Raw genomic sequence first — 19,143 nt, 5'->3', positions numbered from 1 at the left:
AGCGAGGAATGGATTGCTCCTGCACTAGAGTGAGCGGGGAATGGATTGCTCCTGCACTAGAGTGAGCGGGGAATGGATTGCTCCTCCGCTGGAGTGAGCGGGGAATGGATTGCTCCTCCGCTGGAGCGAGCGAGGAATGGATTGCTCCTCTCCTGGAGTGAGCGGGGAATGGATTGTTCCCCCACTAGAGCGAGCAGGGAATGGGTTGCTCCTGCGCTGGAGCGAGTGGGAAATGGATTGCTCCTCCACTAGAGTGAGCGGGAATGGATTGTTCCCCCACTAGAGCGAGCGGGGAATGGATTGCTCCTCCACTAGAGCGAGCGGGGAATGGATTGTTCCTCCACTAGAGCGAGCGGGGAATGGATTGTTCCTCCACTAGAGCGAGCGGGAATGGATTGTTCCTCCACTAGAGCGAGCAGGGAATGGATTGTTCCTCCACTAGAGCGAGCGGGGAATGGATTGCTCCTCCACTAGAGCGAGTGGGGAATGGATTGTTCCTCCACTAGAGCGAGTGGGGAATGGATTGCTCCTCCACTAGAGCGAGCGGGGAATGGATTGCTCCTCCACTAGAGCGAGTGGGAATGGATTGTTCCCCCACTAGAGCAAGTGGGAATGGATTGTTCCCCCACTAGAGCGAGCAGGGAATGGATTGCTCCTCCACTAGAGCGAGCGGGAATGGATTGCTCCTCCACTAGAGCAAGGGGGAATGGATTGTTCCCCCACTAGAGCGAGTGGGGAATGGATTGTTCCCCCACTAGAGCGAGCGGGAATGGATTGTTCCCCCACTAGAGCGAGTGGGAATGGATTGTTCCCCCACTAGAGCGAGTGGGGAATGGATTGTTCCCCCACTAGAGCGAGTGGGGAATGGATTGTTCCCCCACTAGAGCGAGTGGGGAATGGATTGTTCCCCCACTAGAGCGAGTGGGGAATGGATTGTTCCCCCACTAGAGCAAGGGGGAATGGATTGTTCCCCCACTAGAGCGAGTGGGAATGGATTGTTCCCCCACTAGAGCGAGTGGGGAATGGATTGTTCCCCCACTAGAGCGAGCGGGGAATGGATTGTTCCCCCACTAGAGCGAGCGGGGAATGGATTGTTCCTCCACTAGAGCGAGCGGGGAATGGATTGCTCCTGCACTAGAGCGAGCGGGAATGGATTGCTCCTGCGCTGGAGCGAGTGGGGAATGGATTGTTCCTCCACTAGAGCGAGCGGGGAATGGATTGCTCCTGCACTAGAGCGAGCGGGAATGGATTGCTCCTGCGCTGGAGCGAGTGGGGAATGGATTGTTCCTCCACTAGAGCGAGCGGGGAATGGATTGTTCCCCCACTAGAGCGAGCGGGAATGGATTGCTCCTGCGCTGGAGCGAGTGGGGAATGGATTGTTCCTCCACTAGAGCGAGCGGGGAATGGGGTCCTGCACTACAGCGAGCGGGAATGGGTTGCTCCTGCGCTGGAGCGAGTGGGGAATGGATTGTTCCCCCACTAGAGCGAGCGGGGAATGGGGTCCTGCGCTGGAGCGAGCGGGGAATGGATTGTTCCTCCACTAGAGCGAGCGGGGAATGGGGTCCTGCGCTGGAGCGAGTGGGGAATGGATTGTTCCCCCACTAGAGCGAGCGGGGAATGGATTGTTCCTGTGCTGGAGCGAGCGGGGAATGGATTGCTCCTGCACTAGAGCGAGCGGGGAATGGATTGTTCCTGTGCTGGAGCGAGTGGGGAATGGATTGCTCCTGCACTAGAGTGAGCGGGGAATGGATTGCTCCTGTGCTGGAGCGAGTGGGGAACAGATTGCTCCTCCACTAGAGCATGCAGGGAATGGATTGCTCCTGCACTAGAGCGAGCGAGGAATGGATTGCTCCTGCACTAGAGCGAGCGAGGAATGGATTGCTCCTGCACTAGAGGGGAATGGATTGCTCCTCCGCTGGAGTGAGCGGGGAATGGATTGCTCCTCCGCTGGAGTGAGCGGGGAATGGATTGTTCCCCCACTCGAGCGAGCAGGGAATGGGTTGCTCCTGCGCTGGAGCGAGTGGGAAATGGATTGCTCCTCCACTAGAGTGAGCGGGAATGGATTGTTCCCCCACTAGAGCGAGCGGTGAATGGATTGTTCCTCCACTAGAGCGAGTGGGGAATGGATTGCTCCTCCACTAGAGCGAGCGGGGAATGGATTGTTCCTCCACTAGAGCGAGCGGGAATGGATTGTTCCCCCACTAGAGCGAGCAGGGAATGGATTGTTCCTCCACTAGAGCGAGCGGGAATGGATTGTTCCCCCACTAGAGCGAGCGAGGAATGGATTGCTCCTCTGCTGGAGTGAGCGGGGAATGGATTGTTCCCCCACTAGAGCGAGCAGGGAATGGGTTGCTCCTGCGCTGGAGCGAGTGGGAAATGGATTGCTCCTCCACTAGAGTGAGCGGGAATGGATTGTTCCCCCACTAGAGCGAGCGGGGAATGGATTGTTCCTCCACTAGAGCGAGTGGGGAATGGATTGCTCCTCCACTAGAGCGAGCGGGGAATGGATTGTTCCTCCACTAGAGCGAGCGGGAATGGATTGTTCCCCCACTAGAGCGAGCGGGGAATGGATTGTTCCTCCACTAGAGCGAGCGGGAATGGATTGTTCCCCCACTAGAGCGAGCAGGGAATGGATTGTTCCTCCACTAGAGCGAGCGGGAATGGATTGCTCCTCCACTAGAGCGAGCGGGGAATGGATTGTTCCTCCACTAGAGCGAGCGGGGAATGGATTGTTCCTCCACTAGAGCGAGCAGGGAATGGATTGTTCCCCCACTAGAGCGAGCGGGGAATGGATTGTTCCCCCACTAGAGCGAGCGGGAATGGATTGTTCCCCCACTAGAGCGAGCGGGAATGGATTGTTCCCCCACTAGAGCGAGCGGGAATGGATTGTTCCCCCACTAGAGCGAGCGGGGAATGGATTGCTCCTCCACTAGAGCGAGTGGGAATGGATTGTTCCCCCACTCGAGCAAGTGGGAATGGATTGTTCCCCCACTAGAGCGAGCAGGGAATGGATTGCTCCTCCACTAGAGCGAGCGGGAATGGATTGTTCCTCCACTAGAGCGAGCGGGGAATGGATTGCTCCTGCACTAGAGCAAGCGGGAATGGATTGCTCCTGCGCTGGAGCGAGTGGGGAATGGATTGTTCCTCCACTAGAGCGAGCGGGGAATGGATTGCTCCTGCACTAGAGCGAGCGGGAATGGATTGCTCCTGCGCTGGAGCGAGTGGGGAATGGATTGTTCCTCCACTAGAGCGAGCGGGGAATGGGGTCCTGCACTACAGCGAGCGGGAATGGGTTGCTCCTGCGCTGGAGCGAGTGGGGAATGGATTGTTCCCCCACTCGAGCGAGCGGGGAATGGATTGTTCCCCCACTAGAGCGAGCGGGGAATGGGGTCCTGCGCTGGAGCGAGCGGGGAATGGATTGTTCCTCCACTAGAGCGAGCGGGGAATGGGGTCCTGCGCTGGAGCGAGTGGGGAATGGATTGTTCCCCCACTAGAGCGAGCGGGGAATGGATTGTTCCTCCACTAGAGCGAGCGGGGAATGGGGTCCTGCGCTGGAGCGAGTGGGGAATGGATTGTTCCCCCACTAGAGCGAGCGGGGAATGGATTGTTCCCCCACTAGAGCGAGCGGGGAATGGATTGTTCCCCCACTGGAGCGAGCGGGGAATGGATTGTTCCCCCACTGGAGCGAGCTGGGAATGGGGTCCTGCGCTGGAGCGAGCGGGGAATGGGGTCCTGCGCTGGAGCGAGCGGGGAATGGGGTCCTGCGCTGGAGCGAGCGGGGAATGGGGTCCTGCGCTGGAGCGAGCCTGGAATGGGGTCCTGCGCTGGAGCGAGCGGGGAATGGGGTCCTGCGCTGGAGCGAGTGAAGTACTGTGAAGTGAGGTCTCTGTTGTAATGCCGAGAAACACGGCAACTAATGTGTGCTGAGGGAGCAGACGGGGCCTCGGTTTAATGCCTCATCCAAAAGACGGTACCTCAGTACTGCATTATGAGCTCAACTTCTGGAGTGGGGCTGGAAGGCGCAATGGTCTGACTCAGAGGGGAAGAGCTGCTGGCTGAGTCCCTCCAAACAGTGAACGAAATGTCGGGAACGCCACGTGTTGGGGAGACAGGGAACGCAAGCCATGCCTAGCCTCACTGCTCCACAGTGCAATCTGGGACAGTAAAAACTGGCAAGGTCGGGACCCGCATTTCCGAGGAGAAGTCGGTCCTTACCCGGAGTCCTGAGCCTCGTGTGCACGGATTACTGATAACAAGTTGTTGTGTTGCAAAAATCTACAAACTGCGGCATAACTGCAAAGGAGAGAGAAGTAGTGTTAGGATGTGAAGACAGTGCAGCCGTGTGGTCTCATGAAGTTCAGAATCCCCAATTCCTTCCTGGTACACTCTAAGCCCGTTTCCAAATTAATTATTTTGGAATCCATTAAAAAAACTATAACAAATCTCTTTTTTCTTGGGGGGGGGGGGGGGGGCAGGACACAGCTGACACAGTTCGAAGAGGGATCCTGAGCAGAGGCGAGAGGAAGAGAAAAATGCTGCCAGTGCACAACATTTCTGGTTACAAATCTTCATCAGAATTCAGCCAAGGGTCGCTTCCTGAAACGCCATCAGAACCGGGATTGATCACGGGTGGGGGTGCGTGGTGGAGGGAAGAGAAGAAAACTGGTAAAATGTACATTTTGGTCATTTCCACTCCCATTCTCCTCCCGATCTTACAAATAAAATAACAAGGAAGCAGAGGCAAGAGGTTACTAAAACTCAACAGCCAACTAGCTACACTGCAGCTAGGCCCCAGCAGTGGCGTCACTTCTCTATTCACAGGCCATGAAACAGTACTTGTCTCAGTCTCAGCCCACCCTGCCTCTACTCCCGGAACCGAAGGTTTAAAACATTCACCGAATAAAACTTTTAAACAAAGTCATTAAAAGTGAGTGCTCATAGCAACAAAAAAACAAATCAAAAACCCATCACGAAAGGCACAGAATACAAGGGCAAGGGAGTACCACTGCAGCTAGACAGGGCTCCTCCGGAACACTGGGTTCAGCTCTGGGCCCCGCTCCTCCGGAACACCGGGTTCAGCTCTGGGCCCCGCTCCTCAGGACCACCGGGTTCAGCTCTGGGCCCCGCTCCTCAGGAACACCGGGTTCAGCTCTGGGCCCCGCTCCTCAGGAACACCGGGTTCAGCTCTGGGCCCCGCTCCTCAGGAACACCGGGTTCAGTTCTGGGCCCCGCTCCTCCGGAACACCGGGTTCAGCTCTGGGCCCCGCTCCTCCGGAACACCGGGTTCAGCTCTGGGCCCCGCTCCTCAGGAACACCGGGTTCAGCTCTGGGCCCCGCTCCTCAGGAACACCGGGTTCAGCTCTGGGCCCCGCTCCTCAGGAACACCGGGTTCAACTCTGGGCCCCGCTCCTCAGGAACACCAGGTTCAGCTCTGGGCCCCGCTCCTCAGGAACACCGGGTTCAGCTCTGGGCCCCGCTCCTCCGGAACACCGGGTTCAGTTCTGGGCCCCGCTCCTCCGGAACACCAGGTTCAGCTCTGGGCCCCGCTCCTCCGGAACACCGGGTTCAGCTCTGGGCCCTGCTCCTCAGGAACACCGGGTTCAGCTCTGGGCCCCGCTCCTCAGGGACACCGGGTTCAGCTCTGGGGCCCGCTCCTCAGGAACACCGGGTTCAGCTCTGGGCCCTGCTCCTCAGGAACACCGGGTTCAGCTCTGGGCCCCGCTCCTCAGGAACACCGGGTTCAGTTCTGGGCCCCGCTCCTCCGGAACACTGCGGTCAGTTCTGGGCCCCGCTCCTCAGGAACACCGGGTTCAGTTCTGGGCCCCGCTCCCCCGGAACACTGCGGTCAGTTCTGGGCCCCGCTCCTCAGGAACACTGCGGTCAGTTCTGGGCCCCGCTCCTCCGGAACACCGGGTTCAGTTCTGGGCCCCGCTCCTCCGGAACACTGCGGTCAGTTCTGGGCCCCGCTCCTCCGGAACACTGCGGTCAGTTCTGGGCCCCGCTCCTCAGGAACACTGCGGTCAGTTCTGGGCCCCGCTCCTCCGGAACACCGGGTTCAGTTCTGGGCCCCGCTCCTCCGGAACACTGCGGTCAGTTCTGGGCCCCGCTCCTCAGGAACACTGCGGTCAGTTCTGGGCCCCGCTCCTCCGGAACACTGCGGTCAGTTCTGGGCCCCGCTCCTCAGGAACACTGCGGTCAGTTCTGGGCCCCGCTCCTCAGGAACACCGGGTTCAGCTCTGGGCCCCGCTCCTCCGGAACACCGGGTTCAGTTCTGGGCCCCGCTCCTCCAGAACACCGGGTTCAGCTCTGGGCCCCGCTCCTCCGGAACACCGGGTTCAGCTCTGGGCCCCGCTCCTCAGGAACACTGTGGTCAGTTCTGGGCCCCGCTCCTCAGGAACACTGCGGTCAGTTCTGGGCCCCGCTCCTCAGGGTCTATTGACCTTGGAGGAGGAGCAGCACAGATTCACCAGAATGACACCGGGGCTAAAAGGGTTAAATTGAGTCCAGAACAAGGGGGCATAACCTTAAAACTGGAGCCAGGCCGTTCAGGGGTGATGTCAGGAAACACTTCTTCACACAAAGGGGAGTGGAAATCTGGAACTCCCCAAAAAAGCTGTGGATTCTGGGGGTCAATTGAAAATTTCAAACTGAGATTGATAGATTTTTGTTGGGTAAGGGTTACAGAGCCAAGGCGGATAAATGTAGTTGAGATGCAGACCAGCCATGATCTAATTGAATGGGAGAAGCAGGCTGAATGGCCTCCTCCTATTCCTATGTAACAGACTCGAGGGGCTGAATGGCCTGCTCCTGTTTCTATGTAACAGACGCGAGGGGCTGAATGGCCTGCTCCTGTTTCTATGTAACAGACTCGAGGGGCTGAATGGCCTGCTCCTGTTTCGATGTAACAGACGCGAGGGGCTGAATGGCCTGCTCCTGTTTCTATGTAACAGACGCGAGGGGCTGAATGGCCTGCTCCTGTTTCTATGTAACAGACGCGAGGGGCTGAATGGCCTGCTCCTGTTTCTATGTAACAGACGCGAGGGGCTGAATGGCCTGCTCCTGTTTCTATTTAACAGACTCGAGGGGCTGAATGGCCTGCTCCTGTTTCTATGTAACAAGTAAGGAGTGTGATGGAATACTTTCCACTTGCCTGGATGAGTGCAGCTCCAACAACACTCAAGAAGCTCGACACCATCCAGGACAAAGCAGCCCGCTTGATTGGCACCCCATTCACCACCTTAAACATTCACTCCCTCCACCACCGGCATACCGTGGCTGCAGTGTGTACCATCTACAAGATGCACTGCAGCAACTCGCCAAGGCTTCTTCGGCAGCACCTCCCAAACCCACGACTTCCACCTTGAAGGACAAGGGCAGCGGGCACATGGGAACACCACCACCTCCAAATCACACACCATCCTGACTTAGAAGTATATCGCCAATCCGTCATCGTCGCTGGGCCAAAATCCTGGAACACTCTACCTAACAGCGCTGTGGGAGCACCTTCACCACACGGACTGCAGCGGTTCAAGAAGGCGGCTCACCACCACCTTCTCAAGGGCAATTAGGGATGGGCAATAAATGCCGGCCTTGCCAGCGACGCCCACATCCCATAAACAAATAAAAAAAAAAAAAAACAGGTGCGAGGGGCTGAATGGCCTCCTCCTGTTCCTCTATCATGAACGATCCTGGGATGAAGGGATTGAGCTGTGCTGAGAGACTCGGTAAATCTGGGATATGTTCTCTGGAGATGAGATTATGGGGTGATCTGACTGGTGGGTTTAAAATAACAGACAGGATGAGTAGGTTAGAACATCTCCTCCCTCTAGTAGCAGAATACAGAACGGGTGGGTGGTGGGGGCGGGGGGCAGCATGTTAGGAATAGTATTGAGTCGGTTAAAAGTGACTCCAGCAAAATGACTTCACGCAGAAGGTTGGGGTTGTGGAATGCATGGGCCTCAGAAGAGCAGAGTCGCAGAATCAACTGAGGTGGAAAAGGGAGAACGCAGAGAAAAAAAGGAGGGGAATGAAGGTCAAAAATAGCTGCCGTACATAACAACACGGCAGAGGAGGCCCGATGGGCTCCAGCCTCAAGGTGTAGAGGATTGGGAGTGCCGTTCACAGCTCACTGGATGATCCAATACTGTCCCGTGTGACAGGGATTAACTGGCCCATTTAGATGGGCACAAGCCCCACTTCATGCCCCCATCATTCTCACTTGTGTCCTAACACAAACCTAAAGAAGTAGGAGCAGCCTCGTACAGTGTTATGACTGAAGTGTTCGAGCGTTTTCTCGCTGCCGTAATCCTCTGTCGGGTCCGACCACAGCAAGTCGCACATGGGCCCAAACGCTGGCGGCTCTTTAAACCTGTCTAACTGAAAGACAAGTGATGACGCATTAAAAGAAAGAGAAGAACTTGCATTTCCATAGCGCCTTTCACCTCCTCAGCACGTCCCAAAGTGCATCACAGCCATCTGAAGCGCAGTCACTGTTGGAATGTAGGAAATGCGGCAGCCAATTTGCGCACAGCAAGCTCCAACAAACTGGGACTGCGGGCTTTGGGAGACCGAGGGAAAAGGGTGACAGGAACTGGGGCTCGGGAGATTGGATTCTCGGGTGGGGTCATAGACAGCGGGGGGGCGGAGAAGAGGTCTGGAGAATGGGGGGGGCCAGCCATTTCTGCAGAGCCGGGAGCAAGTGCAGCAGCAGTGGCGCAGAGAGGAGCAGCCTGTAAAGGGGCGAATGAAACCTGAGGGCTTTACTCCGGGTAAGTAGAGATAGATTGTTACCACGGTGGGTGGGGGGCGGGGGGGCGGAAAGAGAATGGGGAACGAGGTGACAGACCGAGGATTCTCCCTGTACATGGGGAGCAGCACGCGTCGACAACAGCCTATAGTGGTGCTGCACTCCTCCCCCTCCCCGCAGTCCCCTCCCCACCCCAACCATCTCCCTGGCCCTCCCCCCACCCACGCCACCTACCCTCCCGGCTCCGCCCCTCCCCATCCCCTTCCCGCCCCCATCTCCCCCCAAAACTCAGGCTCCCCCTCACCTTACTGAGCACAAAAGGAAACCAAAATATAGTTCAAATCAAAACAATTAAAGAAGCGAATCTGCGTGTCCCATTGCAGTCTGGGGCTGGTTTAAGCCGACCCACTTCCCGCTAAACTGCTCCTTCCTCTGCACCAGGTGTCTGTGACGCCCTGTCCCAGCTGCAGGAGGGCTTGTACTTACTCTCCTGATGTCGTCTAGACTGTGGACGTCTGGCGAGAGGCCTCCATGCAGGCAGAGGAACTGATGATTCACGAGCGCGGCCAGGGGCAGACAGTCGAACGCACCCATGCAGGCATCATACAGAAGGTCCGAGTACTTGATTCTGCCTGGGGAAGAAAATTAAATCTGTATAAAGCAACAGCGTAAATAATCGACATTAATACCCCCCTCGCTCCATCCCCCCACTGACCCCCCCTCGCTCCATCCCCCCACTGACCCCCCCTCGCTCCATCCCCACACTGACCCCCCCGCTCCATCCCCCGCTGACCCCCCCTCGCTCCATCCCCCCACTGACCCCCCTCGCTCCATCCCCCCACTGACCCCCCCCTCGCTCCAGCACCCCCCGAACCCCCTCGCTCCATCCCCCCACTGACCCCCACCTCGCTCCAGCCCCCCCCACTGACCCCCCTCGCGCCATCCCCCCACTGACCCCCCTCGCTCCATCGCCCCACTGACCCCCCTCGCTCCATCCCCAGACCCCCCCTCGCTCCATCGCCGCACTGACCCCCCCCTCGCTCCATCCCCCCCACTGACCCCCCTCGCTCCATCCCCCCACTGATGCCCCCTCGCTCCACCCCCCGCTGCCCCCCCTCGCTCCACCCCCCCCACTGACACCCTCCTTCCATCCCCCCACTGACCCCCCTCGCTCCATCCCCCCACTGAACCCCCCCTCGCTCCACCCCCCGCTGCCCCCCCTCGCTCCATCCCCCCACTGACCCCCCCTCGCTCCATCCCCCCACTGAACCCCCCCTCGCTCCACCCCCCGCTGCCCCCCCCTCGCTCCATCCCCCCACTGACCCCCCCTCGCTCCATCCCCCCACTGAACCCCCCCTCGCTCCACCCCCCGCTGCATCCCCCCACTGACCCCCCCTCGCTCCATCCCCCCAACTGACCCCCCTCGCTCCATCGCCGCACTGACCCCCCCCTCGCTCCATCCCCCCACTGACCCCCCCTCGCTCCATCCCCCCAACTGACCCCCCTCGCTCCATCCCCCCAACTGACCCCCCTCGCTCCATCCCCCCACTGACCCCCCCCCCACAGAACCCCCTCGCTCCATTCCCCCCCCGACCCCCCTTGCTCCATCCCCCCACTGACCCCCCTCGCTCCATCCCCCGATCACTGACCCCCCTCGCTCCATCCCCCCACTGACCCCCCCTCGCTCCATCCCCCCACGGGCCCCCCTCGCTCCATCACCCCCCACTGACACCCCCCTCGCTCCATCCCCCCCACTGACCCCCCCTCGCTCCATCCCCCCACTGACCCCCCTCGCTCCAGCCTCCCACTGACCCCCCCCCTCGCTCCATCCTCCCCACTGACCCCCCTCGCTCCATCCCCCCACTGACCCCCCCCTCGCTCCATCCTCCCCACTGACCCCCCTCGCTCCATCCCCCCACTGACCCCCCCTCGCTGTATCCCCCCACTGACCCCCCTCGCTCCAGCCCCCCCCACAGACCCCCCTCGCTCCATCCCCCCACTGACCCCCCCTCGCTCCAGCCCCCCCCCACAGACCCCCCTCGCTCCATCCCCCCACTGACCCCCCCTCGCTCTATCCCCCCACTGACCCCCCCTCTCTCCATCCCTCCGATCACTGACCCCCCCTGCTCCATCCCCCCACTGACCCCCCCTCTCTCCATCCCCCACTGACCCCCCTCGCTCCATCCCCCCCCACTGACCCCCCTCGCTCCATCCCCCCCCACTGACCCCCCCTCGCTCCATCCCCCCACTGACCCCCCCTCGCTCCATCCCCCACTGACCCCCCCTCGCTCCATCCCCCCCCACTGACCCCCCCTCGCTCCACCCCCCCCACTGACCCCCCTCGCTCCATCCCCCCCACTGACCCCCCTCGCTCCATCCCCCCACTGACCCCCCTCGCTCCATCCCCCCACTGACCCCCCCTCGCTCCATCCCCCCACTGACCCCCCCTCGCTCTATCCCCCCACTGACTCCCCCTCGCTCTATCCCCCCACTGACCCCCCCTCTCTCCATCCCTCCGATCACTGACCCCCCCCCACACCATCCCCCGATCTCCTCGTACTTTACTGAAGGTCCCGCACTTTCGACAGTGAATGAATCCACAGGTATAAGTTTTAAAAAATGGTAATGGAGAAAATAATCTCAAGCCACTTTACAGCCAATGAAGTACTTTTGAAGTATTGTCACTGTTATAATGTAGGAAACGTGGCAACCAACTTGCGCACAAGCAAGCTCCCACAAACAGCAATGTGGTAAATTAGCAGTTCATCTGATTTAGTGATGTTGGTTGAGGGATTAATACTGGCTGGGATATCAGGGAGAACTCCCCTGCTCTTCTTCCAATAGTGGCCGTGGGATCTTTTATATCCACCTGAGAGCGCAGACGGGGCTTTGGTTTAGCATCTCATCCGTAAGACGGCACCTCCAACTGCAACACAACCTCAATATTGCCCCTCCAACAGTGCGGGGCTCCCTCAGTACTGCCCCTCCGACAGTGCAGCGCTCCCTCACTACTGCCCCTCCGACAGTGCGGCGCTCCCTCAGTACTGCCCCTCCGACAGTGCGGCGCTCCCTCACTACTGCCCCTCCGACAGTGCGGCGCTCCCTCACTACTGCCCCTCCGACAGTGCAGCGCTCCCTCAGTGCTGCCCCTCCAACAGTGCTGCGCTCCCTCAGTACTGTCCCTCCGACAGTGCGGGGCTCCCTCAGTACTGCCCCTCCGACAGTGCAGCGCTCCCTCACTACTGCCCCTCCGACAGTGCGGGGCTCCCTCAGTACTGCCCCTCCGACAGTGCAGCGCTCCCTCACTACTGCCCCGACAGTGCGGCGCTCCCTCACTACTGCCCCTCCGACAGTGCAGCGCTCCCTCAGTGCTGCTCTGGAGTGCCGGCCTGGATTTTGTGCTCATGACTAAGCACCCCCGTGAACCGTTTCTAACCCTCCTGCCCTCCCCAGCCCCACTCGGCTCCAGACTGACCATTCAGGTATCCCGTTGAGCTGCACTCAACGATTTTACCGCCGCTCAATAACATTGTTTATTGGAATGCTATGTGCTCAAGTCTTTACAAGGACAAAATATTAAAATTACAATTTCCACTATGGCCCTTAATACTCTGGCTTCCTCCTCCCTAGGCCCTGCTCCAACTATCCCCCATCCTCTGCAGCAAAACTCAAAACTCTGCCCCCCGTATCCTAACTCGCACCAAGCCCCATTCACCCATCACCCCTGTGCTCGTCTCCCAGGCCCACAATGCCTCAATTAAAACATTCTCATCCTTGTGTTAAAATCCCTCCCTATCTCTGTAACCTCTTCCAGCCCCACAACCTTCAGCGATCTCCGCGCTCCTCCAATTCCGGCCTCTTGGGCATCCCCGATTTTTATTGCTCCACCGTTGGCGGCCGTGCCTTCAGCTGCCTGGACACTAAGCTCTGGAATTCCCTCCCTCAACCTCTCCGCCTCTATCCTCGTAAAATCTACCTCCTCGATCAAGCTTTTCGTCACCTGTCCTAATATCTTGTGGCTCGGTGTCAAATTTTGCTTGATAATACTCCTGTGAAGCTCCGCGGGGACGTTTTACTACATTAAAGGTGCTATATAAATGCAAGTAGTTGTTGTTCTTGCACCAGAAGGCTACAGTTCATCGCGGCTCTCTGTGTGTAGTGTCACAGGAGTCCGATAGATGAAAGTTTTTTTTAAAAAAGGTGCATTCTGCTGGAGAAAACTCTCAGGAAGCGACAGAAGAGGATTGAATAATCTGACTGGCTGGACTGAAATCCTTTATTTGCCGTTAGAGGCAGTGAGCACCTCTTGCTCCCATTAACAGGTTAGCTGCCGTCACTAGGAGAGTCTAAAAATACCAGGGGAAAACAACTGAATTCCCAACAGGCCACGAGGGAGCTTGGATTAATCCTGGGCACATTTCCCAGTCCTTTTAGATGAAATACCTGATGCACAGCATACTGTTAGCAGCTTACAGTAATACACACGCACTCCATTCCAGAGGCACAATCCATTAGTTCTCAGGTTTCATATCTCAATAGCTCCTGCACAAAGCTTTGGCAAGTGCATGCAGACACTAAACCGGTTGTTCGGGGTTGAAGGGCTCCCATGCCATCTGCTACATGCCAGCCCCCAGTCGGGATCTAAAGCTTGTGCCCGGTTAGAACAGGAAAATTTAGTTTATTTGCTCCAAGGCAATAAAGAAAGACTTACATTTCTATAGCACCTTTCACAACCTCAGGACACCCCAAAGCGCTTTACGGCCAACAAAGTATTTTTTGAAGTGTAGCCACTGTTGTAATGTAGGAAGCGGAAATTTGCGCACAGCAAGTTCCCACAAACAGCAATGTGATAAATGAACTGAACATCTGATTCAGTGACTTTGGTTGAAGGATAAATATTGGCCAGGTCACCGGGGAGAGCTCCCCTGCTCTTCTTCCAATAGTGCCCTGGGATCTCTTACGTCCACCCGAGGGGGCATACGGAGCCTCAGTTTAAGGTCTCATCATAAAGACGCCACCTCCAACAGAGCAGCACTCCCTCAGTACTGCACTGGGAGTGTTGGCCTGGATTATGTGCTGAAGTCTGTGGAGTGGGGACTTGAACCCATGACCATCTGACTCAGAAGCGAGAGTGTGACCCACTGAGCCCTAACTTTGTTATCCAGTGGTGTGCCAAGAGGCTGCAGCAGACTGTTACTGCTGCCTAGAGAGTTCCCTTTAAGAAGCCAGCGTGTGTGCATCTCCCAGCGATCCTTTTATATCACAACACTCTGACTGCTTCAAAGACTGCAGTGGGTTTAAAGGCAAGGTCCGAAATAGGTGCGACGTGACTTTTGCCCAACGCCATCAGTACATCTATATAAAAACTTCTTTGGCATAATACAATCAGAGAGAACAGGTTTGGGGAACCAGTGCGCACGAGGGAGACGGCACTATTCCAAATAAAAGCAGGGGAGTTCTCCCCGGTGTCCTGGCCAATATTTATCCCCCAACCTACATCACTAAAAACAGAAGATCTAGTCATTAATTCCATTGCTGTTTGTGGGAGCTTGCTGTGCGCAAATTGGCTGCCGTGTTTCCTACATTGCAACAATGACTACACTTCAAAAAGTATTTCATTGGCTGTGAAGAACTTTGGGAGGTCCTGAGGTCGCGATAAGTGCTGTAGAAATGTCTTTATTTTGTTTTCAGGCAGGGGTAAACACTCCCCTAGTAGGGAACTAGTGCAGAGAGTGTTATTAAAACGCCATTTAGAACTGTAATACAGTGGTGATTATGAGGGACTCGAATGGTAGGGAGCAGCACTACATTGCCAACAAGCTGCTGTGGATCATTTTCAGACAAGATGATAAACATATGCAATCATTAGTCTCAATAATACAGCGTAAACTCATGGAGTCAGCCATCAGGATTAAACCTCGAGGATTATGTGTAATGACCTATTAAAGGGTAGACAGCACAGGCGCAGACCCTCCAACAATACAATGCCATCCCAAATCAACGGCGGAAAACCCAAACAGGTCCACAACGGTCTACGTGAAAAACTACAAACAAAATGAAAGCAGTGACTATAAACCTTGGGAATGGATTCAAATAAAGGGGCTACAAGGGTAGTAGCTATGGAGCGGAAGGGCTGGGAAGGGTGGGGCAGGGGAGAAGCAGAGAATGAACAAGAGGCGAGTGGCCATTTACTAAGCAGAGCTGTGAACGGTCTGGGTAGAACTTACACTCCAGCCCCTTGCCTTAATTTTTCTGGGAGGAGTCTACACCCTGGCCTTTCCCCCCCAAACACTGCCACTTAGCTCAAAGCACTCTGTCCCTGACAGAGGAGCGGAGACAGCTGGGGAAATGTCAGTGTGATACCGGGAGACACACGACACAGGCCGCAGGGAGACACACGACACAGGCCGCAGGGAGACACACGACACAGGCCGCAGGGAGACACACGACACAGGCCGCAGGGAGACACACGACACAGGCCGCAGGGAGACACACGACACAGGCCGCAGGGAGACACACGACACAGGCCGCAGGGAGACACACGACACAGGCCGCAGGGAGACACACGACACAGGCCGCAGGGAGACACACGACACAGGCCGCAGGGAGACACACGACACAGGCCGCAGGGAGACACACGACACAGGCCGCAGGGAGACACACGACACAGGCCGCAGGGAGACACACGACACAGGCCGCAGGGAGACACACGACACAGGCCGCAGGGAGACACACGACACAGGCCGCAGGGAGACACACGACACAGGCCGCAGGGAGACACACGACACAGGCCGCAGGGAGACACACGACACAGGCCGCAGGGAGACACACGACACAGGCCGCAGGGAGACACACGACACAGGCCGCAGGGAGACACACGACACAGGCCGCAGGGAGACACACGACACAGGCCGCAGGGAGACACACGACACAGGCCGCAGGGAGACACACGACACAGGCCGCAGGGAGACACACGACACAGGCCGCAGGGAGACACACGACACAGGCCGCAGGGAGACACACGACACAGGCCGCAGGGAGACACACGACACAGGCCGCAGGGAGACACACGACACAGGCCGCAGGGAGACACACGACACAGGCCGCAGGGAGACACACGACACAGGCCGCAGGGAGACACACGACACAGGCCGCAGGGAGACACACGACACAGGCCGCAGGGAGACACACGACACAGGCCGCAGGGAGACACACGACACAGGCCGCAGGGAGACACACGACACAGGCCGCAGGGAGACACACGACACAGGCCGCAGGGAGACACACGACACAGGGACACACACGACACAGGCCACAGGGACACACACACGACACAGGCCACAGGGACACACACACACGACACAGGCCACAGGGCTGCACCCAATGTACAAGTACAAACAAATGAGGACCGATCCTTCCATTGTCAACTGCTCTGTAAGATCGGCCTGTCACTCGACCCTGCTTGCATGCACACAAACTGACACAGGCATGCCTAACCCAGGCAGGAGTGAATCAATCTCTTTTACCCAATCTGTACTCTACATGTACAGGAGCTGCCACAGGCACACACGGGCCGTACAGCACCAGACTCGAGTGGTTCATTACCTTTTACCCGCTATGTGTACTGTACAGGAGACGACACTGAGTCACACAGGGGCTGGACAGCACCACACAGGAGTGAATCGTTCCCTTTTTCCTTCATTGTGCATGCAGGAACTGAGCTGAGTACCAAGACTGTGGCCAATTCCATTTCTCCCACGTGCCTTTCCAGTCCAGCCAAGGACAAATGGCCCTGAATCCCAACCCAAATATCGGAATCTCTGGGTCGGAAGGGGGTCTGCCTGTAAGTGCACAGTCTGCGCGCGGGATATACTCACATTCCTGCTTAAACGTGAAGTACTCGGTGAGGTGTCTGCACTCGTGGTTTCCCCGCAGCAGGAACAACGTGCTCGCATGGTGAATCTTCAGAACCCAGAGCATCAGCACACACTGCAGGGAAGAGACCATTAACAAGTGAAGCAGGGACAGGCACACTGGAGGGGCAATTAGATTAACATTTGAGAAACGATATCAAGGGCACCAGGGAAGAGCAGGGAGTGAGCTGGATTAACATCAGTAGAGATAGTCAGTAACACAGGGCGCTGGGGGAGAGGGGTTACTGATGTTAATCCAGCTCCCTCACACTGTCACTCAGTAACCCCTCTCCCCAGCGCCCTGTGTTACTGACTGTATCTCTGCTGATGTTAATCCAGCTCCCTCACACTATCACTCAGTAACCCCTCTCCCAGCACCCTGTGTTACTGACTGTATCTCTACTGATGTTAATCCAGCTCCCTCACACAGTCACTCAGTAACCCCTCTCCCCCAGCGCCGTTTTACTGACTGTATCTCCACTGATGTTAATCCAGATCCCTCACACTATCACTCAGTAACCCCTCTCCCCCAGCGCCGTTTTACTGACTGTATCTCCACTGATGTTAATCCAGCTCCCTCACACTGTCACTCAGTAACCCCTCTCCCCCAGCAGCCAGTGTCGCCTGGTTCGAGACCATTCAGCCTGGTGACTGGTTGCTGCACATTCAAAGCCCAACTGACCAAAAACGCATTGGAGTCTCTAAAAATCAGATTGCGCTCATCAATCTTGATGCAGCAACAGAGACGGCATTAAAAAGGGGAAGTGGTAGATTCCGCAGAATGACGCAGGAACCCTGATCTGATGGGAGATTAACTACACACCCCTTCATGTGGTGCTTCACGTCAACGCTGCTGGTACAGACACCAGCCTGGCAATAGGCACACAGCAGAGTTTGATGCGACTAATAAGAGAACTGCTGTATTTCCTGATGGCCGGAAGCAGCACATTTTAGATTTAGATTGAGACGCCCCAATCACCTCTCCCTGGTTTCAGCCATCTGTTTCCTTCCTCGCGCCTGCTGTCTGACCATTTACTTATTCAAACGGCTAAGTGATGGGAAAGATCAGGACAGGTGAGGGACACGATTGGCCCATTCAGCTCATCCTTCCATAGAACGTTACCGCTCCTCCATCCTACAACATCACCATCTCATCAAGGCCCCACACCTTCAGCAGGTAACGTTTCAGGTCGATGACCTTTCGTCAGAACTGAATCAGGTCATCGAGCTGAAACATTGACTCTGTTTATCTCTCCACAGATGCTGCCTGACCTGCTGAGTGTTTCCAGCAATTTCTGTTTTTACTCTTACTATCGAGCTCATCATGCGTTGAGTAATTACATCTCCCACTTTATTCTTCCAATGTGTAAGACCCTACATGGTACTGAATTATTGTTCTGCCATTTGGCAAACCCTGACCTTTAACACACAAGCTTTTTTTTTATATTCATTCTGGGGATGTGGGTGTCGCTGGCAAGGCCGGCATTGATTGCTCACCCCGAGATGCCCTGAGAAGGTGGTGGGCCTTTTTGACCTGAAGCGGTTTGATCCAACCGAGGGGCTTTCTGGGCCACTTCAGAGGGCAGTTAGGGTTGGTGTGGGACTGGAGTCACATATAGGCCAGACCGGGTAAGGTTTCTTTCCCTACAGGACATGAGCAACCAAGTTGTTGTTATTTTTTTTTTTTTTTTTTTAAAAACAACAATCTGACAGCTTCTAGGTCACTTTTACTGAGGCCAGCTTGTTTTTTAAAAAAAAATATGATCTGTAAATCTGACCAACTTGCTGAATCCAGGTCAGGCATGTAGTTTAAAACATTACAGTACTGGAAAAACACAGCAGGTCAATCAGAATCGGAAACAGGAAAGATAGTTTAACGTCTCTCGTGGGATCCAGCATCTGAACTTTGCTCCAAGCTTGACTGACCTGCTGTATGTTTTCAAGCCTTTCCTTCAATCCCTAAACGTTCATCCTTTTGGTGGTTCAGAGTACAGGCAGCAACTCCCAGCCTGTAGCAGAACGATCGAGCCAGCGCTCAATTTATAGCGCAAGGTCCTTAATGCATTCTGATTTAACTATGACATTTAAAGCCCCACCTCCCCACCCCCACCCAAGGTGTGGAGATCAAAGGTCCACGGTCGAGTGCCAGATCAATACCCATTCGATCAATACCCCCCAAACCCGCTCTGTGGGCAGAGACGTAGGCTCCGCAACTCACCTCGATGCTGAAGTAGCCTCGATCAACGTAGTCTCCGAGGAACAAGTACTGCGTGGTGCTGGGTGGACCGCCCACTTCAAACAGCTTCATCAGGTCAAAGAACTGACCGTGAATGTCACCGCACACTGAAAGAGAGAGAGAGAAAATCCATCGGGAGCCTTTGGGCTATCGTGAGAGGCGCAGCAATCAGCCCAACCCTCCCACAGTCACTCAAGCCCATCAGACACTTGTGGCGGGGAGAGAAAAAAGTGGATGGGGGCGGGGGG

At 56.5% G+C, this 19,143-nt stretch overlaps 1 protein-coding gene across 1 annotated transcript in view; it reads right to left on the bottom strand.

Moving 5' to 3' along the window:
* The window catches only part of LOC147097843 (serine/threonine-protein phosphatase 2B catalytic subunit gamma isoform-like), a 40,059-nt gene extending 21,032 nt beyond the window's left edge, over window positions 1-19,027 (bottom strand). Inside the window, exons 1-5 of the mRNA XM_085970872.1 lie at window positions 18,878-19,027; window positions 16,624-16,735; window positions 9,233-9,378; window positions 8,237-8,376; window positions 4,216-4,293 (exon numbers count right to left, since the gene is read on the bottom strand). Of these exons, the coding sequence (XP_085826998.1) occupies window positions 4,216-4,293; window positions 8,237-8,376; window positions 9,233-9,378; window positions 16,624-16,735; window positions 18,878-18,967 (566 nt within the window). The 5' untranslated portion in view covers window positions 18,968-19,027. The remainder of the gene's footprint in view (window positions 1-4,215; window positions 4,294-8,236; window positions 8,377-9,232; window positions 9,379-16,623; window positions 16,736-18,877) is intronic.
* Between the last annotated feature and the right edge of the window lie 116 nt (window positions 19,028-19,143).

Source organism: Somniosus microcephalus, chromosome 30 (assembly GCF_052327205.1).
Source record: "Somniosus microcephalus isolate GS21.2 chromosome 30, FLI_Smic_1.0, whole genome shotgun sequence".
In the NCBI taxonomy this organism is placed as follows: Eukaryota; Metazoa; Chordata; class Chondrichthyes; order Squaliformes; family Somniosidae; genus Somniosus; species Somniosus microcephalus.
Note: the sequence above shows the minus strand (reverse complement) of the source record. Positions and strands in the feature narration are given on the sequence as shown.